This window comes from Bombina bombina, chromosome 10 (assembly GCF_027579735.1).
Source record: "Bombina bombina isolate aBomBom1 chromosome 10, aBomBom1.pri, whole genome shotgun sequence".
NCBI classification, from domain to species: Eukaryota; Metazoa; Chordata; class Amphibia; order Anura; family Bombinatoridae; genus Bombina; species Bombina bombina.
The window spans coordinates 34,082,101-34,108,785 of NC_069508.1; the positions used below are offsets into that span (position 1 = coordinate 34,082,101).

Here is a 26,685-nt window from a genome sequence, read left to right on the forward strand (position 1 = left end):
AAACACAAACAAACAAACAAGCGATCAAGCTAACTTGCATCAAAACCTGCTACAAAAATTCCCCAAGTGCTTGTTGGCGAACCCTATTATCAGCAATGGGAAAAACAGCCAAAACAGCAGCACAAACAGAAAATGTACCTACATGTTTATTATGTCACTGATTCTAAGGACCCAGCAAATACATTGTACTGAAGCATTAAATAAAGCACTTTAACATATTTTCTTTAAACATATTATTATAACAAATCTTATTAAATAAATATATATATATATATATATATATATATATATACAGTATATATTTGGTTTACAAGTAAATATACTTTAATTTATATGCCTTTCAAGCAAACATGCAAACTTTTGTTAGACTGTTGCTTGAGTTTTGTTACACTAAATTGATCAAGTAATACGTATCTATTCACTTGAACTAAATGACGCCTATTCTTTGACATTTATTTTTGACTAAGCAGGAAAATAAGCAGATGGCTTGTAGCGTATTGTTGCAAATTGTAAGCATTTTTTATCTAACTGATGAGCAAAATACCAGTGATAATATTTTCCCCCTCTTAGGGCTAGGTTGCTATTTTGCTCTCCTGCACGTGTGTTAAATTCGCTAGATAATTTTTTTTTGCATGCACCAGGTTGCGCTCGAATTACGAGTTGAAAGTAAAAAAGTTTGCACGTGAGTGAACCCGTCATCTGCAAAAAGCCTCTGTCTAGCGAAGTCATGATCACGTTAAAGTACTCCCCCATAAAATTCAATGGAGCACGAAAACTGAAAAAACTTAACACCCATACTCAAGCGCTAACCCACATCGCAATAAGCTACCTACTCTAATAATACCTAAATCGCCACAACCTCCACCGCAAATTGCCCCAATACACTATTAACCCCCTAACCGACATATTGCCCACTGCAATTAACTGCTTACACTATTAACCTCTAAACCGCCACATTGTCCACTGCTCAACACCGCACATAGAATATATGTGGAGCGTAAACTACCGTAAGCTCATGCAAACAAATGTGAGGTAATTTAAACACTACGCCACTTGTAATATGGATTCAAGTGCAAAAAACACTGCGCTAATGATAGCATGACACTCGTAATCTAGTTTCCCAATACTCTTTTCCTAATATACAACAAATGTTGTCAGTTTTCTAGTTTCTTGCTAGGAGTAAATACTCACTGAAGTTCCAAATCTATAGAAGAATAATGTATCTGATAAATATGCTTATTTATTCAGTTTTTTATTTTGCTAAGACAGACAGTAACTCTAACTAATTGTGTATCTGCAATTGTACTTTTAAAAACATTTTAAAAAAGCATTGAATGTGATCTGCAAGCCAGCTAATATAGTAGCTGGTGTGCAGATCACATTCAAGGTTTTTTTTTTTAAATATAGGAGGGTCTTTAGTTTGATACTGTCAGACAGAAGTTAGCAGTTGTGGTTAGCAGATAATCCATCAAACAAATTTTACTTTAAAAGTGTCAGCACCTGTTATTTTGCCGAGCACTTGTATCAAGAATGTGTCCAACCTGCTCCAACTTAAACTGAACTTATGATGGCACTTAAGTTGTGCAAGCAGTGTTTATTTACACGAACAGTTAATGTGAAAGATCAAAGCACTTTAAAGTAATGTGTTTATGTATCAAAAATGATCAAGTGCATTGCAAAAGATCGGCTTGTGAAATAAATGTTTTAAAATAATGTAAAACTGTAATTTTGTTAGAAAATTCTGCATTGTTTTTTTCAGGCCTTGGATACAACACCTTGAAAGCATCTTCAATGTTTTTTTTTATCTTACTTCCTTTGCTGTGGCCAATTAGGATCAGATATAAATGAGCTCCTGAACATATCAGCCAATCAGTGTGCAGCATGTAGGTGTGTCAAACTCTAGCTTCTCTTGGGGATCACTATAGTTTTGAGAGTTAAATTACAGTGCAAGCAGGCAAAATAAATAATAACAGGACAATTGCAAAGTTTTTTTAATTAATCAGAATGAAACATTTTGTGCTAGATTACATGTGGAGCGTTAATTTATTGTGTGCCCGCAAATGGGAAAATTTGCATGATAAATAACCAGCCATTACAAGTGGCTGGTTATTGCTACTGCAAGTTTGCGGTAGCAATTGGCAAGTTTAAAAAGTTAACCATAGGTCGTGATGTGCAGTCACTAGAGGCAGGTGACGCAAGGCTTCACCTCTCATATGGGTGCTATCCACTTGTGAGTTGAATATACATAATTTTTAATATCCAGAGTTGAGACTGTACTACGCCATTTGGAGCCTTTGTGTTTTCTATTTTTCTACAGATCCTTTCCTTGGGAGACTGACTACCTCCTTTCAAAGAGCTGCCTAAGAGTGTTTACAGTTTCATCAACTTTGTATGGACTTTCGATTACTGTGTATTTGTATTATACTTGAGAGCGTCCCCCTGAGAATATAGATATATTTATTGTCACCTATTTAGTGGACTCTCATACATATCAGGGTAGATTTAACAAGCAGCGGATGCATGCTACTTTCTACGCCCAGCGTTTCAGGTCTGTGAACGTAGAATTAACGCTATTAGCTTAAATCAAGCGATAGAAGTTAAAAAATGAATGAGACTTTCATTCATGAAATCTTTAGTATATACTTCTCTTCAGAGATATTTCACATGAAACGCTATACGGATAAGATCTGATCCAACGGTCGCCATATTCAGCAACTGATTGACAGATGACTCATCTGCAATCAACTAATCGTTGTTTCCCCTCGGGCCGTGATGTTTGTGCAAAGGGGCTGAATGCCCCGGGGCGTAAACAACGATTAGTTGATTGCAGATGAGTCATCTGTCAATCAATTGCTGAATATGGCGACCGTTGGATCAGATCTTATCCGTATAGCGTTTCATGTGAAATATCTCTGAAGATATTTAGGTGGCGGACTGAAATCATCCCGATCTGATACGATCAGGATGATTAACACCCTGCTAGCGGTTGATTGGCCGTTAGGTGAGCAGCGTTGCACAAGTATTTCACTAGAAATGCTTGTGCAATGTTAAATGCCGACAGCGTATACTGTCGGAATTTAGCGATGTCGGGCAGACATGATTCACTACAGCGAATCATGTCCGCCCTGCACTTGTTTAATTGACCCCATAGTCTCTTGAACTTGTATTATCCTTTGTTAAAGAGATACCTAAGTAGGCATTAGGAGCACTACATGGCAGGAAATAGTGCTGCCATCTGGTGTTGTTGCAAAGGAATAACATTCTTGCAAAACAGCTGCCATATAGTGCTCCAGAAATGGGCTGGATCCTAAGCATGTGTCCCTGTTTTTCAACAAAAGATACCAAGAGCACAAAGAAAAATTGATAATAGAAGTAAATTTGAAAGATCTTTAAAATTGTGAGCTCTATCTGACCAGTAAATAGATTTGCATAATGAACAAATGTGTGAGATAAAAAGACAATACAATAGCACTTAGTCTGAACTTCAAATGAGTAGTAGATTATTTTTCTGACAATTTTAAGTTATGTCTATTTCCACTCCCCCTGTACCATGTGACAGCCATCAGCCAATCACAAATGCATACACTTACCATGTGACAGCCATCAGCCAATCACAAATGCATATACGTTTATTCTTTTAATTCTTGCACATGCGTAGGAGCTGGTGACTCAAAAAGTTTAAATATAAAAAGACTGTGTTCATTTTGTTAATGGAAGTAAATTGGAAAGTTGTTTCAAGTTGCTGCTCTATCTGAATAATGGAAAGTTTAATTTTGACTTGAGTGTCCCTTTAAAGAACAAAATTAGGTTTCATATCCCTTTAAAAATTTTCTAGTAGACCTGCAGCTGTGTACTGTAAGCAGGCACGAAAACATAAGCGCACAAGAATATTAATAGGTACGGTTGTGAAGCAACTCGGTGACACAGATCAGTTTGTCTAACACACAGAAGCCAATCGGGTCTGATGAAAGTTTATAAACTGCACCTTTTACCAGCCAACTAAAGTTGAACAATATTTATTTTAAGAACTTTTATAAATGGTTCCCTATTTGTTTGTCATCGTTTAATTGCTTAATTGTTTTTAATGTTTGCCAATATTTTTTTGAAAACACGAATCTTAAACTAAAAACACCTATTAATATGTGTTTGGTAAATATTGTCTGGAAGCACCTATGAAGTCCTGGCCAACTTAAAGAGCATGCAAAAGTTAAATCATCATTAATCAGTAAGAACATATTTATACATTAAAGTATTTGTATGTGTATATATATGTGTGTGTATATATGTGTGTATATATATATATATATATATGCACAGTATAGACTGTTAATCACTGTATTGTAAACTATCGTCACACAAAATAAATGTTTTATAAGTATTAACATAAATGTTGCAATGTTTTGCAGTCAAGGGACATACTCCTTGACATGCTTTATGGCCCTGTTTATCTTATCTCCTTTGTTGTGGCCAATTAGGGTCAGATATAAATCAGCTGATAAAGAAATCGCTGTGTAGAAGGGGGTGTTATGGTTTTGAATTCTATATACACACACACATGTACTTATGCTGACTGTACCATTATCTTTTTGGCAATGTGATTCTGTTGTGTCATTAAAGGGACATGAAACCCCCCTTTTTTTTTTTCTTTTATGATTCAGAAAGAGCATGCAATTTTAAACAACTCTCTAATTTACTTATATTATCTAATGTGCTTCATTCTCTTGATATCCTTTGCTGAAAAGCCTATTCTAGATAGGCTTAGTAGCTGCTGATTGGTGGCTGATTGGCTCACACATGTGCATTGCTATTTCTTCAAGAAAGGATATATAAAGAATGAAGCAAATGAGTTAATAGAAGTAAATAGGAATGTTGTTTAAAATTGTATTCTCTATCTGAATCATGAAAGAAACATTTTGGGTTTAATGTCCCTTTAAGCACAACCAGTTTACTTCTGTTACCAAATTTGCTTTGTTCCCTTGATATTCTGTGATGAAGAGATACCTAGGTAGCATCTGGGGCACTACAGGGCAGGAAATAGTGCTGCCATCTAGTGCTCTTGTAAATGGATAACATTCTTATAGTGCTGCCATCTAGTGCTCTTGTAAATGGATAACATTATTGCAAAACTGCTGCCATCTAGTGCTCTTGCAAATGTATAACATTCTTGCAAAACTGCTGCCATATAGCGCTCCAGAAATGGGCCAGCTCCTAAGCATACATCCCTGTTTTTCAATGAACGATACCAAGAGAACAAATACAAATTGATAATAGGAGTAAATTAGAAAGTTGTTTAAAATTGCTGCTCTATCTGAATCATGAAAGGAAAACTTTGGGTTTAAGACCATAAGCACAAATACAAAATGTCATAAATATATTCAAATTCCTATCCTTAAAATGACAGCATATTTAAGTATGGCAATGATTATTATTATTAGTATCTTAACAAATGTTAGTGATAAAATAAATCCAATGCCATCACCTATTTCAAACCCAGGTATCTTATTTCACATTCCATCTACGTTTATTCTTTGTTCAGATCCACCTCTCTTAAAGGGACATTGAACCCAATTTTTTTTCTATCGTGATTCAGATAGAGCATGCAATTTAAGCAACTTTCTAACTTACTCCTATTATCAAATTCTTTTCATTCTCTTGGTATCTTTATTTGAAATGCAAGAATGTAAGTTTAGATGCCGGCCCATTTTTGGTGAACACACTGTGTTGTTCTTGCTGATTGGTGGGTAAATTCACCTACCAATAAACAAGTGCTTTCCATGGGCTGAACCAAAAATTAGCTTAGATGCCTTCTTTTTCAAATAAAGAAAGCAAGAGAATGAAGACAAATTGATAATAGGAGTAAATTAGAAAGTTGTTTAAAATTGCATGCTCTATCTGAATCACGAAAGAAAAAATTTGGGTTCAGTGTCCCTTTAATGATGGAGATCTTTAAAATCACCTAGTGCATTCCCTTGTATGAATTGGTCTAAGATTTCCAGACTTAGCCCCCATTTTTTCATATGCATCTCAATTATGTCAATGGGGTACAAAATGATCTGTTTTTTTTTATTAACACTATCATAGTTTTTTGCTTAAAAATCCACAATTTAAATATACTTTTTGGAGATAAGAAAATTACAGTTATAAGTTTTTGCTCAATTCTATCTCCTGCAGCTATATCAGTGCATGTTTGCAATTTGAAGAAGAACCTGCTATTAAAATCAAAGTACTAAATCATTCCTTTCTTGTATAGACAAACAATTGGTCTGGCACACCTATAGTTACCAGGACAGATTATGGGGTGGACTGAGAGGGGGTTTGTGTTTGAGGTCCCCAAATAAGCACCTTTCAGATGACTTGAGATCAATTTGTACATAATGCATAACGGTTTCCTCCTTATTTTTTAATCTTAAAGGGACAGTCTATTCAAAATTAAACTTTCATGATTCAGACAGGGCATGCATTTTTAAACAACTTTCCAATTTACTTTTATCATCAAATTTGCTTTGTTTTCTTTGTGGTATTTTTGAAAAGCTCAACCTAGGTAGACTCAAACTGATTTCTAAACCGTTGAAAACCGTCTCTTAGCTCAGAGCATTTTGAAAGATTTTCACAGTTAGACAGTACTAATTCATGTGTGCACTATAGATAACAGGGTGCTCACTCCCGTGAAGTTATTTAGGAGTCTGCAATAATTAGCTAAACGGCATGTCTGTCAAAAGCACTGAGATAAGGTGGTAGTCTGCAGAGGCTTAGATACGAGGTAATTACAGAGGTAAAATGTGTATTAATATAACTGTGTTGGTTATGGAAAACTGGGGAGTGGGTAATAAATAGATTATCTTTTTCAACAATAACAATTTTAGTGTAGACTGTCCCTTTAATTTGCCCCTTATCTGTTACCTCTGATGAAGACAATTATGGACAGATATAAAAGAAGCAATAAAATAAACTTCCAAACAAGGCTGTGTAGAACATATGATTATATAAAATGGATTCCACATAAATAGAAATAGAAAATGAATTCAAACTAAACTGTTACACTTATATTTTCAATATTTAAACAACTAATATAATTGTAAAAAGCATCTACATATTATTCTAGGTCTAACTTTTACATACAGTCCTAATTTAAAGGAACAGGAAACCCAATTTTTTTATTTCATATTTCAGATAGATCATACAATTGTAATCTACTTTCCAATTTATTTCTATTATTAAATGTGTTTCATTCTCATGGAATCCTTTGTTGACGGAGCAATAATCCACAGCTGGGAGTTAGCTGAAAGCCAATGGCAAGAAGCAAATATATTTTACTTTTCAATAAAGGATAGAAAGAGAACGAAACAAATGAGATAATAAAAATAAATTGGAAAGGTATATAAAAGTGCATGCTCTTTCTGAATCACCAAAGAAAAAAATTGTGTTTGATGTCCCTTTAAATAAATTTTTAGTGACTTATTTAAAAAAAAAAAAACACACAAAAAAAAACATTATTTATATATACATTTAAACCCAATTATCCTGTAGTTATTTTAGCTATGATTTTCCTACAGTTTTTTGGGAGGAATGTGAGCTATAGTCAGCAAGCTCTGTGTGTATCAGTGTGTATTCACTTGCTACAAATTACATTGGTGATTGGGAGTTCTTGTGATTAACATAGCATAGGAGCATTTTTGGTTCAGAACCCTGGATAGCGCTTGCTGATTGGTGGCTACATTTAGCCTCCAATCAGCATGAGCTACCCAGGTGCTGAACCAAAGATGGACTGGCTCGTAAGCTTACATTCTTGCTTTTTTAAATAAAGATACCAAGAGAAGAAAGACAAATTGATAATAGGAGTAAATTAGAAAGTTGCTTAAAATTGAATGCTCTATCTGAATCATTAAAGAAAAAAAAATTGGGTTCAGTGTCCCTTTAAAGTGAATGTAAACTTTCAAAAATTAGTGCCCGGTTTTTAAAAATACTATTAAAAACAGGGTCACTTTCATTCATGAAAGTTTACATTGCAGCATATTTTTAAAAATACTTACCTTTCTCTTCAGGAAAGCCGGATAGGCGATCCCCCTGCCCACTTCTCATGCTGTACTTACACAGCAATGATGAAACCGTCTTCCTCCAATCACGGCGTGGCCTCACAAGATGGGCGATCTGGGGGGGGGGACCATGATTGGAGGAAGCTGGTTTTGTCATTGCTGAGGTAGGTACAGAGGAGCTGTGGGCGGGGGATCGACGATCCGGCATTCCTGAAGAGAAAGGTAAGTATTTATAAAACTATGCTGCAATGTAAACTTTCATGAATGAAAGTGCCCCTGTTTTTAATAGTATTTTTAAAAAGCGGACACTAATTCATGTAAGTTTACATTCACTTTAAGTATTTGTAACACAGCTAGTATATCTAGAGTAATATTTAATGTAACCTACATGATGCTTTCCATTGTCTGGTGCTGCATTTATCTTTACAAATTCATAAAAAAGCAGTCACAGTGCTGCAGCCCATATCTGAAGGTCATATTTAAAAGCAGCCAGTTTATCTAGAAGCCATAAAAAAACTATTCCTTCAAATAATTATATAATTAGGGTTACCATCCCTATTAATATTAAATTTGTTTAATTTGCTTTAAATTCTGCCACATTTACATTTTACATTTTCCCCACATCCTAATAATTCATTTTGCTGTGAACCTCACACACACAAAAGGATGTCATTGATAGGCAGACAGTTTACATTGCTATGGCAACAAGAAATAAATAAATACATAAAAAAAAACTTTTCTTTTAACTTTGCTGTAATTAGTAGACTTGATGGAAAATTAATTTGACAGGTGTGAGTTTTTTTATTCTTGGATTATTCTACAGCTCTGATTAAATGATGTATCTAGTATACTAAGCTTTTTAAAACATAATTTAACAAATCTCTCTCAAATTTTGGAGCAGGACAGACGGTAATAGGCGGGATCAGACTGATAGACTACAGGAAAGTTCTACTGTAAAAAGCATTACTGGGCTAAAAGAAGCTGCACCCAGGTGGTAAATCCCCATAGAACAGGCTAACAATAGTATTGAGCTGGTTGATCAGTTCTGTGAGTGTGTAAATATATATACCGGTATATATATATATGTTATAGCATAACTGTTTTCATACTTTGTGTTATGTTTGCTAATTATTTGTTGGTATATTTTCCTTTATTTTAGCTCTGTGGTAAACTAGTGGAAATCCTAGAAATATCAATATATTGACCTTTTCTTGGGAAATCTGTTGAGAATAACAGTGAGTCAACATGCCTTTGTATATGATCTCACAATTGATAGTTTCAAGGAATATTAAACTCAACACTTAAAGGGACAGTCAACACCAGAATTTTTGTTGTTTAAAAAGAAAGATAATCTCTTTATTACCCATTCCCCAGTTTTGCATAACCAACACTGTTATAGAAATACACTTTTTACCTCTGTGATTACCTTGTATCTAAGCCTCTGCAGACTGCCCCCTTATTTCAGTTCTTTTGACAGACTTGTATTTTAGCCAATCAGTGCTCACTCCAGGGTAACTTCACGTGCATGAGCTCAATGTTATCTATATGAATCACATGAACTAATGCCCTCTAGTGGTCAAAATGCATTCAGATCAGAGGCAGTCTTCAATGTCTAAGAAATTAGCATATGAACCTCCTAGAATTAGCTTTCAGCTAAGAATACGAAGCGAACAAAGCAAAATTGGTGATAAAAGTAAATTGGAAAGTTGTTTAAAATTGCATTCCCTGAAAGTTTTTTTGGGACTTGACTGTCCCTTTAAGGGGATAAAAAAGTGTATATTGAAATATACATAGATGCATTTTCCTTTTAAATAGAAGCATTTTGAAATATACATTGATTAGTAAAATGCTTCCAGTAAAATATATTAGTTTTTCAGTGGCATATACACATGCTGTGAGTGCAGTGTACCAGCATTCACACACCATGCTTGCTCAGAGGTAGTGGTGGTGTGTATTGCGTATTTAAAGATTTAATTTGTATCATACAACAAGCCACACCTGACTCTCCGAGCAGGTGTGGTGTTTGAATACTGGTGCATGGGCTCTTATAGCATATGTGCATATGCCACTGAAAGATTATAACATTTACTGGAAGCATTTTTACTAATAGAAATATATTGCATTCAATATTTATTTTGCTTGCATTTAGTGTAAAATACGACTGAACACGATTGCTCGTTGGTACTTTCTACAGAGAGGCTGGAGTTTGTTCATCAATCTTAAAGATTCAGTAAAGACAAAAATAATCTTAAAGGCATATGATCTGCATGTTTTGTTTTTCTTTCATGATTCAGATAGCGCAAACAATTTTAAACAACTTTCCAATTTACTTCTATAATCTAATTTGCTTCATTTTCTTGGTATCCTTTTTGAAGGAGCACCAAGTCACTAGGCGCTAGCTGAACACATCTGTTGAGCCAATGACAAGAGGTATATATGTGCATCAACCAATTAGCAGTTAGCTCCCAGTAGTGCATTGCTGCTCCTCAGTCACCTAGGTATGCTTTTCAAATGAAATAATACAAGTAAATTGGAATGCTGTCTAGAATTGTATGCTCTATCTGAATCATGAAAGAAAAATTTGGGGTTTGATATCTCTTCAAATGGATTGGATAGATGATGCAGTTTTAAACAACTTTAAAATTTACTTCCATTATCAAATGTTCTTAGTTCTCTTGGTATCCTTTGTAAAATGGTAGGTGAACTCAGGAGCGTGCATATGTTTTTAGCCGTTTGGCACAGTGTTTGCAAGAATGTTTACAGCAATGTTGTACATAGTTGCAAACACTGCTGCCATAAACTGCTAAAGACACGTGCACATCTATCACCCTACCTAGATTTACTCTTTAACAAAGGATACCAAGAGAACAAAACACATTTGATAATAGAAGTAAATTGTAAAGTTGTTTAAAATTGCACTCTCTATCTGAATTATAAACATTTAATTTTAGCTTTACTGTCCATTTAAATAGACTGTCAAGTCAAAATTAAACTTTCATGATATAGATACAGCATGCAATTTTAAACAAATTTCCAATTGAATTCTGTTATCTTTTTTTGCTTTGATCTCTTTGTATCCTTTGCTGAAAAGCATAACTAGGTAGGCTCAGGAGCAGCAATGGGCAATAATGGCCAATTCAATACCTTCAGTCGGATTTCTGGGGTGCTCGGTACCCTTAAAAAAAGTGACAGCTGTATCAGGAAATATTTACTATGCTGCCCGCCACACTCACTGTACACCAGGCCTCGTCCAGATTTTGATGCCCAAAATGCCTCTGCCACTTGCCCTCTCAAAGCACCACCTGCTGTTACAAGCTGCACCTAAATTTAGCCTAGTGCGGCTGGATCCTATGCAGGACACACAGCAAAGAACTACACAGAATGCCACATGGGGTGTGTGATGGGGTCTGCTTTTCATGTTCTGCCTGGTTTAACCAGCCCCAGCACTGTTAAGTTTTATTCAGCTCCCTGGCTTTTCGTTCCTCTGTCAGCCCCAGCACAACCCTAAAAGTTTCACCAGCGGTTAAAGGGTGGCATTCAAATGCAAGGGGTTGATTACTGAACCCAGTTCTATGCCGCCTGCCCTTCAGAACATGGGAACTAAAAGGCTATTCAGTTACATGTGGAAGTTATATAGTAAATATTATATTATATATATACAAGAAACAATGGAGGATCCAGCACACACATAGAACAGTTCATGAAATTTTGTTTGTATGGGGTGCTCGCACGTCAGAGGCTCCTGCACACCTCTCATACATAAAGAAATCCAAAGAGGAGACGTCAGCACCACCAATTCATCAATGTATCAGCTTTATTTACAGTAACATGAAGACAAAGCAGCAGCGACGTTTCGAGTCCATCTGACTCTTAATCATACTCAATAAATTTGATGATAAAAGTAAATTGGAAAGTTGTTTAAAACTGCATGTCCTATCTGACTCATGAACATTTCATTTTGACTAGACTGTCCCTTTAAGTACAGAAACTTTCAGTATATTTAGGGATACCAGAGGCAAAAGCAGCTATTTAAAATACACATATAAAGGTAAATGAGCTATATGTAAACAATCTTATGTACTCCAGCATGTAAAGATTTAGAGTATACTGTCCCTTTAACTCTAATAGTGTTTCTACCTCAGATGGGTGGCAGTTTGTGGGGTGTGCCCTTTGCATACACCGGTGCCTGTTCGCTTACTCTGGCTTCCGCACAGTTGTGTGCAATTCACTGCTATTACCATCTGTTTGATGTAAGTCACACTCCCTGTTGCATAATGCAGATGACCTGATTGATGATACTTGTCATAGTTAAACACAAATATAATTAGGTTAAATTAAAAAAGCAAGAAAGAAATATTTACATTAAGCTTCAGAATAAGAGTTTAGTATTGTTCCTCTTCCCTGTTTTAAAGGGACAGTACTCTAAACTGTTCTTTTCAGGATTCAGAATGGCTTTTCTTTTTACTTCTTGGTGGCTTAAAGGGACATAAAAGATGTTAAACTCAAAAATTTTTTTTTCATGATTCAGACAGTTATTACAATTTTAAGCAATATTCCAATTTACTTCTATTATCTAATTTGCTTCACTCTTTAGATATTCTTTGTAGAAGAAATAGCAATGCACACGGGTGAGCCAATCACACGAGGCATCTATGTGCAGCTACCAATCAGCACCTACTAAGCATATCTAGATATGCTTTTAAACAAAGGATATCAAGAGAATGAAGCAAATTAGATAATAGAAGTAAATTGAAAAGTTGTTTAAAATCATGAAAGAAAAAAGTTGGTTTCCATGTCCCTTTAACATATAAGCCTCTGATAGGGTCCAGTAGCTCCCAGTAGTGCATTGCTGCTCTTTTAACAAAGGATACCAAGAGAATCAAACACATTTGATAACAGAAGTAGATTGGAAAGTTGTTTAACCCCTTAACAAACGGACATAACGTGTAATAGCGCAGGTCTTGCCAAAATCAGTAATGAGGCATTCAGCAATAGCACAATCTAGTCGCTGTTGATGAGAGCCATGGCATTTAACCCCTTATGTGAAAAGAACAGCTGATGTACCCTGTACATAAGATTTTATTAAGGGGTTAAAATGGTATGTTCTATCTGAATCATGAAAGAAACATTTTGGGTTTCATGCCCCTTTAATAATGGATGATCAGTAAAACCTGTTTGGGAAACTAATATCTTTCAAAAAAATAAAAAATTCCATAACATTACAACTGAAACCTGCAAATTGCAAGTCACTATTATTAAAATCAACTCAGTCGTATCCACGTAATAGCCTGCTCACTTCTCGGCACATAGAATTCCACTGCAAAGAATACTGATATCACCTTCAGAAATGTTACAGAACAAACTATTTAAAATAAAAAAATCCCATTACAAAAAAATCCCATATAACATATAGAAAATAGAAAACTTGAAAACAGTTCAAGAGAAATAAAAGAAAAATAAATACAAACCAATTGCTTCAGATTTGAAATGGTGAGACACGACCGGAAGACAAGGGGGCAATACAGTGTTTATAAATAACGCATGCTCGGAGGATATATAGTTAGGGTTTAGAATAAACAGAAAATCTTTTTTTGCTTTTCTATATAGGTAGGGTAGTCATCAAGATGGTATTTTATCAACATGGATGGTATTTCTAAAGTTCATGTCAATGAAAATAAAGAATAAATATTGAAACAAAGTCAGTGTCATACTGAAACTTCTTTTGAGTGAGTTGGAAGTCATAGCAGCTTTAGTTCCTGAGTTATGCTGTATAATTATGTATGCACATTTATTCTAATGAGCACGGGCAGTATTTTTTTTTCCAGGAAAGTAGCCACCCTAGGTGTAGGTGAGACATCTCGACCTCTAGAACACACCGGAACGTTTACAACCAACCACTGGAAACACCAAGAATTACAGGAAAAAGGGACCAAAATAAATAATGAAAGTATATTGCAATGTTTTATTTACTGCACATAAATAAACATTAGAAATTACAATTGCAAGTTGTTTAATAGATGTGCACTTTTTAGAAATTTGGCATTCGGTTGTATAAACAAATGCCGTATAAGGCTGCGGTAGCTACGTTCGGCTATTTTCAAAGCTGGATTTATTTGTCTGATAGTGCGAGTGCACAAAGATCTATGCAAATATAGATCTTTGTGTGTTGCACTGTTAGACGGATACATAGGGGCCTATTTATGAAAGGCCTGACGGACATTATCAGACATTGCGGATCATGTCCGACAGACCTCGCTGAATTCAGAGAGCAATATGCTCTCCGCATTCAGCATTGCACCAGCAGCTCTTGTGAACTGCTGGTGCAACGCCGCCCCCTGCAAATTTGCGGCCCGTCGGCCGCTAGCAGGGGGTGTCAATCAACCCGATTGTATTCGATCGGGTTGAATTGCGGTGATGTCTGTCCACCGCCTCATCGCAGGTGGACAGGTTATGGAGCAGCGGTCTTTAGACCGCTGCTTCATAACTGGTGTTTCTGGCGAGCCTGAAGGCTCGCCAGAAACACAGGCCCTTCAAGCTCCATTAGGAGCTTAATAGATAGGCCCCATAGGAAGAGATGTCACATGAAATAAAGCAATATGCAAAAACACACAATTTTAAAGAATAAAAAATATTAATTTACCAGTAAACAGAAAACAGTTTGCATCACTAGTCAAAATTCATTAGTGTCTAATTTAAACAAATAATACATGTGCACAAATATTTACAAAACTTTTACTATTAAAAGTCATTAATTCTTCCCAAAAGAGCATACAAATAGAAGCATTCTTGTACTATTGCAGTAAAGTTATAATGAAACATAAACCATCTCCTAATCAATCATGTTTATGTTATATGTTATTCCTTCCCTATATATTACACTATTACAGAGCTCAGCTGAGTGCTTAAAGACACACAGGCTTAAAGTGACACAAAACTACCTAAGATCTACTGTCCTAATAGACAGCAGCAATACTTACTAAGTTATCCTGGACTCCTAATGACACTCTGAGGGCAGAGGTGCTGGGGAGGAGCTAGGCTGCAGTGTGTCAAATTATTATAATCAGGAGGAGAGACACAGCAAACACTCAGTGAAGCTGATCTTACTGTGTGATTATACCCAACACCGGACTAGGTGAGCTGTTGGGGGCAAATAGATTTATGTATTATTTAGTCAGACAGCAATTTTCATATTTTTCCACTGTGTTTAGGAAGTGGTGTATGTTTAAAACTCATGCTAAAATCAGTAAGCTGCAGACGATACAATGTGCTAAAATATGAAGTTTACGCTCAGACTAAATAATGCAAAAGTTGCAAAGAATTAATTATCTACATTAGTAGCCAAGTAATCCCCCCCCTCTTTTATAACAAATAAGATCCTTCCTAGTGCTTTTTCTTCTGATTTGTGGCAGTTTAAACATCAATCACTCAGAGAATGTGCAGCAAGGAGTCCCTAACTAGACCTGCTCTGAGTGATCAAGCAGAGTACTTGCTGCACACACAGCCTCACCGGCAGCTCCTTCCCATTAACTTGGGTCACACATGCTCCAGCTCAGCTGCAGCCCTCCAAATCTCCTGGAGAGAACATTTCCAGGGACAAACAACAAAATCCAGGGACTGTTGGAAACTATGAAGTCCCAGCTTGGGAGCTCTGTCTTGCAGCTCTCAGTTTCCTATAAATACAGAACCAGTAGTCAACTAGAACCTGAGCAGAAATACCTGGCCTTGCCTCAAGTATGCCCAGCAACACATCAGGAACAACTGACATCACAATTTTCTTCAACCCCATTCCATAACCTACCCTGATTTACCTGACCCCATATCCCAGGCTGCTGCAATTCTGCCCATGGCCTTCTGGTTTTGGTTAACAATCAGAAAAAAATGAAAGGTACGTTTATCAAATATCTATTGCTTTTGCATAAAAACTGTCATTTGTCCCACATTCCCTTTAGAGTCCCAAAAAAAAAATGTAACCTAGGATTTCAAAATGCTACAAATTACCTAAACCAGTTATTCTTTTGCAGCATTTGTAGGCTACAGAATTTTATTTTTGGACTTTCTAGAGAGTGTGGAGCAAACACATTTTTTTTACATAAAAGCAAAAGGTGTTTTATGCCTTTTTAAAGGGATAGTGTACTGTAAATTAGTTTTTCCCTTTATGTGTTTCCAGTGACTTGTTTTACCAGCTGCAGAGTATAAAATAGCTCATTTATGTCTATTTTTCCTAAATGAAATAACTTTTTTTTTATTCAAACCACAACCCATTAAAATGGGTTGAGATAGCATGGAAATCACATTTCATTATGTTATCACTTTCTGTACACACACATGCGTCTTTATATAATCTATGTCTGTATACTAAAGGCTAAAGCCCAATACTTAAGAGAAAATCATTAAAAATTAATATTGTATTACTTATCTCTCCTACCTCCTACTGGGAGTGTGATTATTTCTGCTGGCTATGTTAACACTGCTTTGAAACTGTCAGTATATGTAGGGACACTCCAGGTAAAGGAACTATTTGTACACAATTTAATTGTTTTCTTAATATCCTTTTATTTAAGCCCTTCATGCTCGTAAAATATTGATAACATCAGAACAAAGTTTTGATGTAAACACTATTAGTAAAAATTAAATCACACAATTGTTGATGTGATCATGTGATTTCAAGGCTGGCGTCAAAAGGGGAGGCTGCAGGACGCCGTATAAGTTAGGACGTTCCATGACATCCTAACGGATTTAAAGCCCAGTGCTGTTAGGATGGCATGGAATGTCCTAATGGCGTAAAGGGGTTAAGGGCATACCTATGTAGGCTCAGTAGCAGCTACACACTACTGGGAGCTAACTGTGGATTGGTGGCTACACACATTAGCCACTTGTCATTAGCTCACCATATGTGTTCAGCTAGCTCCCAGTAGTGAATTTTTGCTCTGGATCTGACTTAATATATGTAACCACCTTAAAGGGGTTAAATACAGTTACTTGTAAGCAACAGTGCAATCATAACATGCCCTAACACATACAGTCTGTCCCTTTAAACAACTTATAACCCCTGTACACTTCTATACAGTTTTTTTGTTAGGTTTACAACCAACACACAGTAAACTCAGGTAAGTGTAACAGGCTATTTCCCTGGAACACACAGTAAACTCCGGTAGTGTAACAGGATATTTCCCTGGAACACACAGTAAACTCAGGTAAGTGTAACAGGCTATTTCCCTAGAACACACCGTAAACTCAGGTAAGTGTAACAGGCTATTTCCCTAAAAGACACAGTAAACTCAGGTAGTGTAACAGACTATTTCCCTGGAACACACAGTAAACTCAGGTAGTGTAACAGACTATTTCCCTGGAACACAAAGTAAACTCAGGTAGTGTAACAGGCTATTTCTTTGGAACACACAGTAAACTCAGGTAAGTGTAACAGACTATTTCTTTGGAACACACAGTAAACTGAGGTAAGTGTAACGGGCTATTTCTTCGGAACACACAGTTAACTCAGGTAAGTGTAACAGGCTATTTCCCTGGAACACACAGTAAACTCTGGTAGTGTAACAGGATATCTCCCTGGAACACACAGTAAACTCAGGTAAGTGTAACAGGCTATTTCCCTAGAACACACCGTAAACTCAGGTAAGTGTAACAGGCTATTTCCCTAAAAGACACAGTAAACTCAGGTAGTGTAACAGACTATTTCCCTGGAACACACAGTAAACTCAGGTAGTGTAACAGACTATTTCCCTGGAACACAAAGTAAACTCAGGTAGTGTAACAGGCTATTTCTTTGGAACACACAGTAAACTCAGGTAAGTGTAACAGACTATTTCCCTGGAACACACAGTAAACTCAGGTAGTGTAACGGGCTATTTCTTTGGAACACACAGTAAACTCAGGTAAGTGTAACAGGCTATTTCCCTGGAACACACAGTAAACTCAGGTAGTGTAACAGGCTATTTTCCTGGAACACACAGCAAACTCATGTAAGTGTAACCGGCTATTTCCCTGGAACACACAGTAAACTCAGGTAAGTGTAACCGGCTATTTCCCTGGAACACACAATAAACTCAGGTAAGTGTAACAGGCTATTTCCCTGGAACACACAGTAAACTCAGGTAGTGTAACAGGATATTTCCCTGGAACACACAGTAAACTCAGGTAAGTGTAACAGGTTATTTCCCTGGAACACAGAGTAAACTCAGGTAAGTGTAACAGGATATTTCCCTGGAACACACCGTAAACTCAGGTAAGTGTAACACAGGCTATTTCCCTGGAACACACAGTAAACTCAGGTAGTGTAACAGGATATTTCCCTGGAACACACAGTAAACTCAGGTAAGTGTAACAGGCTATTTCTTTGGAACACACAGTAAACTCAGGTAAGTGTAACAGGCTATTTCTTTGGAACACACAGTAAACTCAGGTAGTGTAACAGACTATTTCCCTGGAACACAAAGTAAACTCAGGTAGTGTAACAGGCTATTTCTTTGGAACACACAGTAAACTCAGGTAAGTGTAACAGACTATTTCTTTGGAACACACAGTAAACTGAGGTAAGTGTAACGGGCTATTTCTTCGGAACACACAGTTAACTCAGGTAAGTGTAACAGGCTATTTCCCTGGAACACACAGTAAACTCTGGTAGTGTAACAGGATATCTCCCTGGAATACACAGTAAACTCAGGTAAGTGTAACAGGCTATTTCCCTAGAACACACCGTAAACTCAGGTAAGTGTAACAGGCTATTTCCCTAAAAGACACAGTAAACTCAGGTAGTGTAACAGACTATTTCCCTGGAACACACAGTAAACTCAGGTAGTGTAACAGACTATTTCCCTGGAACACAAAGTAAACTCAGGTAGTGTAACAGGCTATTTCTTTGGAACACACAGTAAACTCAGGTAAGTGTAACAGACTATTTCCCTGGAACACACAGTAAACTCATGTAGTGTAACTGGCTATTTCTTTGGAACACACAGTAAACTCAGGTAAGTGTAACAGGCTATTTCCCTGGAACACACAGTAAACTCAGGTAGTGTAACAGGCTATTTTCCTGGAACACACAGCAAACTCAGGTAAGTGTAACCGGCTATTTCCCTGGAACACACAGTAAACTCAGGTAAGTGTAACCGGCTATTTCCCTGGAACACACAATAAACTCAGGTAAGTGTAACAGGCTATTTCCCTGGAACACACAGTAAACTCAGGTAGTGTAACAGGATATTTCCCTGGAACACACAGTAAACTCAGGTAGGTGTAACAGGTTATTTCCCTGGAACACAGAGTAAACTCAGGTAAGTGTAACAGGATATTTCCCTGGAACACACCGTAAACTCAGGTAAGTGTAACACAGGCTATTTCCCTGGAACACACAGTAAACTCAGGTAAGTGTAACAGGCTATTTCCCTGGAACACACAGTAAACTCAGGTAGTGTAACAGGATATTTCCCTGGAACACACAGTAAACTCAGGTAAGTGTAACAGGCTATTTCTTTGGAACACACAGTAAACTCAGGTAAGTGTAACAGGCTATTTCTTTGGAACACACAGTAAACTCAGGTAAGTGTAACAGACTTTTTCCCTGGAACACACAGTAAACTCAGGTAAGTGTAACAGGCTATTTCTCTGAAACACACAGTAAACTCAGGTAGTGTAACAGGCTATTTCTCTGGAACACATAGTAAACTCAGGTAGTGTAACAGGCTATTTCTCTAGAACACACAGTAAACTCAGGTAAGTGTAACAGGCTATTTCCCTGGAACACACAGTAAACTCAGGTAGTGTAACAGGATATTTCCCTGGAACACACAGTAAACTCAGGTAAGTGTAACAGGTTATTTCCCTGGAACACAGAGTAAACTCAGGTAAGTGTAACAGGATATTTCCCTGGAACACACCGTAAACTCAGGTAAGTGTAACAGGCTATTTCCCTGGAACACAGAGTAAACTCAGGTAGTGTAACAGGATATTTCCCTGGAACACACAGTAAACTCAGGTAAGTGTAACAGGCTATTTCTTTGGAACACACAGTAAACTCAGGTAAGTGTAACAGGCTATTTCTTTGGAACACACAGTAAACTCAGGTAAGTGTAACAGACTTTTTCCCTGGAACACACAGTAAACTCAGGTAAGTGTAACAGGCTATTTCTCTGAAACACACAGTAAACTCAGGTAGTGTAACAGGCTATTTCTCTGGAACACATAGTAAACTCAGGTAGTGTAACAGGCTATTTCTCTAGAACACACAGTAAACTCAGGTAAGTGTAACGGGCTATTTCCCTGGAACACACAGTAAACTCATGTAAGTGTAACAGGATATTTCTCTGAAACACACAGTAAACTCAGGTAAGTGTAACAGGCTATTTCCCTGGAACACACAGTAAACTCAGGTAAGTGTAACAGGATATTTCCCTGGAACACACAGTAAACTCAGGTAGTGTAACAGGATATTTCCCTGGAACACAGTAAACTCAGTTAAGTGTAACAGGCTATTTCCCTGGAACACACAGTAAACTCAGGTAAGTGTAACAGACTATTTCCCTGGAACACACAGTAAACTCAGGTAAGTGTAACAGGCTATTTCTCTGAAACACACAGTAAACTCAGGTAGTGTAACAGGATATTTCCCTGGAACACACAGTAAACTCAGGTAGTGTAACAGGATATTTCCCTGGAACACTCAGTAAACTCAGGTAAGTGTAACAGGATATTTCCCTGGAACACACAGTAAACTCAAATAAGTGTAACAGGCTATTTCTCTTAAACACACAGTAAACTCAGGTAAGTGTAACAGGATATTTCCCTGGAACACACAGTAAACTCAGGTAAGTGTAACAGGATATTTCCCTGGAACACACAGTAAACTCAGGTAAGTGTAACAGGATATTTCCCTGGAACACACAGTAAACTCAGGTAATGTAACAGGCTATTTCTCTGAAACACACAGTAAACTCAGGTAGTGTAACAGGATATTTCCCTGGAACACTCAGTAAACTCAGGTAAGTGTAACAGGATATTTCCCTGGAACACACAGTAAACTCAGGTAAGTGTAACAGGCTATTTCTCTGAAACACACAGTAAACTCAGGTAGTGTAACAGGATATTTCCCTATAACACTCAGTAAACTCAGGTAGTGTAACAGGCTATTTCCCTGGAACACACAGTAAACTCAGGTAAGTGTAACAGGCTATTTCCCTGGAACACACAGTAAACTCAGGTAGTGTAACAGGATATTTCCCTGGAACACACAGTAAACTCAGGTAGTGTAACAGACTATTTCCCTGGAACACACAGTAAACTCAGGTAAGTGTAACAGGATATTTCCCTGGAACACTCAGTAAACTCAGGTAAGTGTAACAGGATATTTCCCTGTAACACTCAGTAAACTCAGGTAAGTGTAACAGGATATTTCCCTGGATCTGCACTGTGTGTGTTAGTTGTTTACAACTGCTAGCCAAAAACCTAAGCGCAGCAAATTTCAAAACACGTGGGCGGAGTCATAAAGAAAGGATACGCCCTTTATCCTAGAAGGCGGGTCTCTGGGGATAAACCAACGCCTATGCAAATAAATATTGTCAAATGAGAAACGAGGTTTTAGTAAAGTGCCCACCCCTTGCATTACAGTCTCCGCCTAGTATCTGTTGAGGAGACACGGGGAGGTGGTTTCCATGGCAATGACGTTGTGTGTGGGCAGAGCTTGCCCATGCGCAGTGGGGGATTTGGCAAGATGGCGGCGGGGCCACTGTAGGAGGCAGAGCTGAGAGTTTCATTAGGACGTACAGTGTGCGGCGCCTGCTATAGAGTCGGAAGTGTTAGACACCGGTACAATAACTCGCATCGTGGACACTGCTCACTGCACCAGCGGGGATCTGGACCGGACAGTGCAGGACACATGCGCCGGAGCGGTCCCTGGGATCCACTGTCAGCACCGAGGGAAGCATCCCGGGGCCCCTGAGGGCCGGGAGCGGGGCCCCTAAGGACCCGGAGTCAAGATGAAGTTTGCAGAGCATCTCTCTGCTCACATCACCCCGGAGTGGAGAAAACAGTACATCGAATATGAGGTAAGAGCTGTCCTGTATTTACTCTGTGCTGCAGCACCCACCCTAATGTCACATCTCTCGTGGGTGTCACAGGTGTAGAACTGCTAAAGAAAACATCCCGTACAGCTCATGTATGTTATCTGCCTGTATTCCCCATCAGTCACTGTGTAACTGCTTATATATCTCAGTGCGCAATCTGTTTATACCATAGCTTCACATCACTGGGTTGTCTCAGACTTCTAGAAGAGAAAATCAGGGGTGCCACATGGATATTAATATGACCAGGGTGGATCAAATCTTAAAAGGCTAAGAAACACTGCTATCCCCACACTTGCACTATTTATAACTGGGTCTTGCTTTGGTGTTGGTGCAGTTACCAGTGGCATTTCCTTGGGTGATCACCACCCCATTCAATACTGTAGCTCTCCAAAATGTCAAAGGTGCCTGGTTTTCTTTACTGTGCAGTTTAGTGGAAAAATGGGTGCGTGGGTGGTTAAAAATAATACAATATGTAGTAGATTATGAGATCTCCCACTAGCCCCCCACTACATATGTTAAGCTTTGTGGTCAACTTTTTGTTCCATTAAATTTGATGGTGCAGAATCACCTCTTGCTACACCATGATGTGAATTTGACAGCTTCTTTGTCATCTTACAGATGACAGGTGTCCCATAATAGTTTGCCTTGTATTTGTATAGCAAGTGCAGACATTCATGTTCCTGCAAGGCTAATACACATACCATATTCTCAGCCCATCTTCTTTCATACATGTGCTCTGGGGAACAATAGAACTATGGTTACTCCATTATATATATATACCCAATTATCAAATGTTGCCACCAGATAAATCATCAGATCACTATATATATATATATATATATATATATATATATATATATATATATATATACATTTTTATCCAATTCATTGATAAAGTATATATATTTTTGTATCAGCCCTTTTATGCAGCCAGTTGTGCTGACTCCTTTTAAAAAGAAATTTGACCGAACTATTTCTCCATCAAACACTTATTTTAAGCAATAGCAAGTGAGTGTCTCTGTCAGTATATGTAATGGATTATTTTGGCCCATTCTTTAGATAGAAATATATGTAGCCAACCCATTTCAACTTCAGTCCCATTTATAGATATTATATTGGGAGTGATCTCTTAGTGTATGACCAAAGATCATATGAAGTCATAAAATGACTCTTCCCTTTTAATAATGTGGATTTGTTATAACAGTCACTTGACACAATGCTAAGATACCTGCACAGTGTATAGTCTGTTTGCTCATCATAAAACAAACATGCTAGTAGTCCCCTCCTGGATATTTATTTTCCCATTTACATGGTTTATGCCCCTAGTACTGATGTTAAGTACATTCCTTTCATGGAAAGCAAGTCAGAGAAAAAAATATAACCTTACCGTGTTCTCAAGCTGGTTTTATGTGGTAGAAAATAACTAATAGTAGAGGTGTAATGTAATTACAATAGCTGAGAAGGACATGTAGAGATTAGTAGCAATCCGATTATCAAAGCACCTAATCAGCCAATCTGCAAAAGGTGGGAGACGAGAAGTGTGGGAGCTTAATAATACACAGAGACCTCCTGCTATAGAATCTTGCTTTGTGTTTTGTTTATGCATCTAGATAACAATATATGAGCAGTTTTGGTTGTATATGACCTGTTAATGGACAAGCAGTTTCTAAAATACTCAGATCTAACATGTTCTTTGTAGATAGTAAAATATTCAGTATATTTATTGCAGGGCTGTAAAATATACAATATGTTTATTTCTGCTTTCTAACTTTGTGAAATACAAAGCCAGAGTAAGGAGCCTGACACACTATTTATACCCAATTAACAGTTATTTGTTCATTTACATGCCAGTAACACACACTGCTTTAACCTCCTTATTACTGTTTTCACTGAGTTCTCCCTTTGCTGTAAGTAACACATTTATTGGGACATGAAACGCCAAAAAATTATTTCATACAATTTCAAACCACTTTCTAATTTCTATTATCTAAATTGCTTATTTCTCTTGGTATCCTTTGTTGAAAAGCAGTAGACTCAGGAGTAGCAATGCACTACTGGGAACTAGCTTCTGATTGTTGACTGCAGATATATACTAGCTCCCAGTAGTGCATTGCTGCCCCTTCAACAAAAGATATTAAGACAATGAAAATAATCAGAATACATTGAAATTTGTTTAAAATTGTATGCTCCATCTGAATCGTGAAAGGAAAAAAAATTGGGTTTCATGTCCCTTTAACAGTTTTTTTTTTTTCATCCCATGTTTGGCATTGACTTGCAGTGTGCTGCAGTTTTCTGGCAGGCGATGGGTTAAGCAGCTGTGTGTCTCCAGTAACTTTTACTGGGTCTTAATGTTGTGATCCATTTGTGACTTCAGGTCATGTAAGACCCAGGCATCTGAGGAGGAAAGGCATGAAGTTATGTTGTACCTGGCTGCTCCAATGTCCTACCGCTAGTATTATGTTTATTTACGTCTTTTAGCCATTGTAGTCTTAATGGTACCTGGGAACTGCACTTCCAGCGTGCTACATGGCTACCACACACTAATCTGAAATAATGACCACGTTTCCTGTTGGGAATTAGTAATACTGTATTGCCATTGGCACCACGCTGGTAATGCGGCTTTGAGGAAGACAGTTGGCTTGTGGTTAGGTGGGGCATCTTTGTATTAAGTCTTAAGTGCTCACATTTTCATGTACAAAACCCAAATTTAATGTTGTCATGGTGACTTTGTCCAGCTCTAGGAATAGATATAATCTGTACAATGTGTGACTATATATTTACGGATAGGAATTCACTATAAAAACGCGAGGTGTAGACTTTAAATTCTCAATATCACGTAGTTAATTGAATAGTTCAGAAATCCATGAATAATTAACAAAAATTACAAATGTGCTATAACAGTGGCGATAGACTGATTGAGGTTCACTGCTAATATGTTGTTTATTGAACCACATGAACAAAGAAAGGATCTACAGCAACTGCTTTGTTATAATGGACAATTAACCCTGTTGTGTTTTTTGTGCTTTTATTTAAATGGACACTGGCATAATATTCAGAGAGCATAACATAATTGTTTGTGTACTTTGTAAATTAACCTATTTATTTATTGCAAATGTTTTAGTTCTGATTCATTTCCTGTGGCATTTTTGGTAGGATTAAAGCTAGCAGGAATGTTCTAGCCAGTGACTCTATACCTTACCGGTCATTAGTCAGGATAGTTGCTGAAGGATTCTGCTTACTGAGGAAGTGTTGCCATCTCACAGGAAATAAGTGCCATCAGTTTGTCAGACAAGGATGTTCATTTAAATCAGTTGTGTAAATGGTATCCTAAAAGTATGGTGGTGAGATTCTGACAGTATAACAAAAAAACATGTTCTTTTTAAGAGATTTTCACATATCTGTTTTAGATTAGCCCATTAGCCAATGTGATCTGCATATTATTCAACAATTAACCTTTATGTTTCTTACTGAGAATATTAGGGTATGATCTATCCTGGGAGCAAGGGAGTTAAAGTATTATAAAACTGCAATATGTCACATAAACAAATTGTATAATGATGTCTAATGGTAACATTAAAAAAAACTAAATGACATTTCTTAAATACAAAGCTTCTAAGTAGTTTAAGTATTTTCATTTTCAATCTGACGTCACCAACGACAGCTCACAACTGGCTGTTCCTCAATAAATATACGCAGCCAATCAGCATCTTATATTTTGCATATTAAAGGGATACTAAACCAATTTTTTTTTTCTTTCTTTAATGATAGAGCAGCACATTTTCTTTGTTCTCTTGCTATCGTTATTTAAAAAGCAGAAACGTAAAGCTTAGAAGTCAGCCCATTTTAGGTTCAGCACCCTGGATAGTGTTTTCTTATGGGTGGCTACATTTAGCCACCAATCAGCAAGTGTAACCCAGGTGCTGAACCAATAATGGGCCGGCTCCTAAGCTTTACATTTCTGCTTTTTAAATAAAGATGGCAAGAGAGAGAATAAAAATTGCTTAAAATTGCTGCTCTCTCTGAATCATTAAAGAAAAAAGATTGGGTTTAGTGTCCCTTTTAAATATGCAGTAAGCTGGTGAGCCAATGAGAAGCAGCCAGGCATACATGCATAATATCTTCCAATCACTGGTCCGATCCTTATCTGTAGGAGATGTTGGTGTTTTTAGAAATTCAGATTTGACTACATGATAAAAGGGATGTTGTACAGTAAAACAGTCTTTTTATGTGCAACCAAAAATCTGATATACCTGATGTAGTGCATTGTTTACAAATTGCTGCTTTACCTTTATTTTGCCTTTTCAAATACCTGATTTTGTCTGTAGTTATTGGCTAAAGAAAAGCTATGCAAGCAATACGCAGGAGCAAGAAAGAGCACAACCTTTTTGAATATCTGTTCATGCAGCAGCTTTGAATGCAATTAATTCTTCAGCTGTTTGAGTACACAGCCCATTTATTTATTTTTTTGTGTGAAGAAGTTAAACAAAAAAATGGAACTTGTTTAAAAATTTTATTTTGATTTTACACTAGAATATCCTTTTAATTTTGTAAACTTTATAGTTGCTGTATGTGCTTTTTCT

General features: G+C 37.1%; 1 protein-coding gene across 1 annotated transcript in view; it reads left to right on the plus strand.

The window, feature by feature from the left end:
• The first annotated feature begins 21,727 nt into the window (after window positions 1–21,727).
• Window positions 21,728–26,685, plus strand: part of XPR1 (xenotropic and polytropic retrovirus receptor 1) — a 307,783-nt gene continuing 302,825 nt past the window's right edge. Inside the window, exon 1 of the mRNA XM_053693944.1 lies at window positions 21,728–22,087. Coding sequence (XP_053549919.1) covers window positions 22,019–22,087 — 69 coding nt within the window. The 5' untranslated portion in view covers window positions 21,728–22,018. The remainder of the gene's footprint in view (window positions 22,088–26,685) is intronic.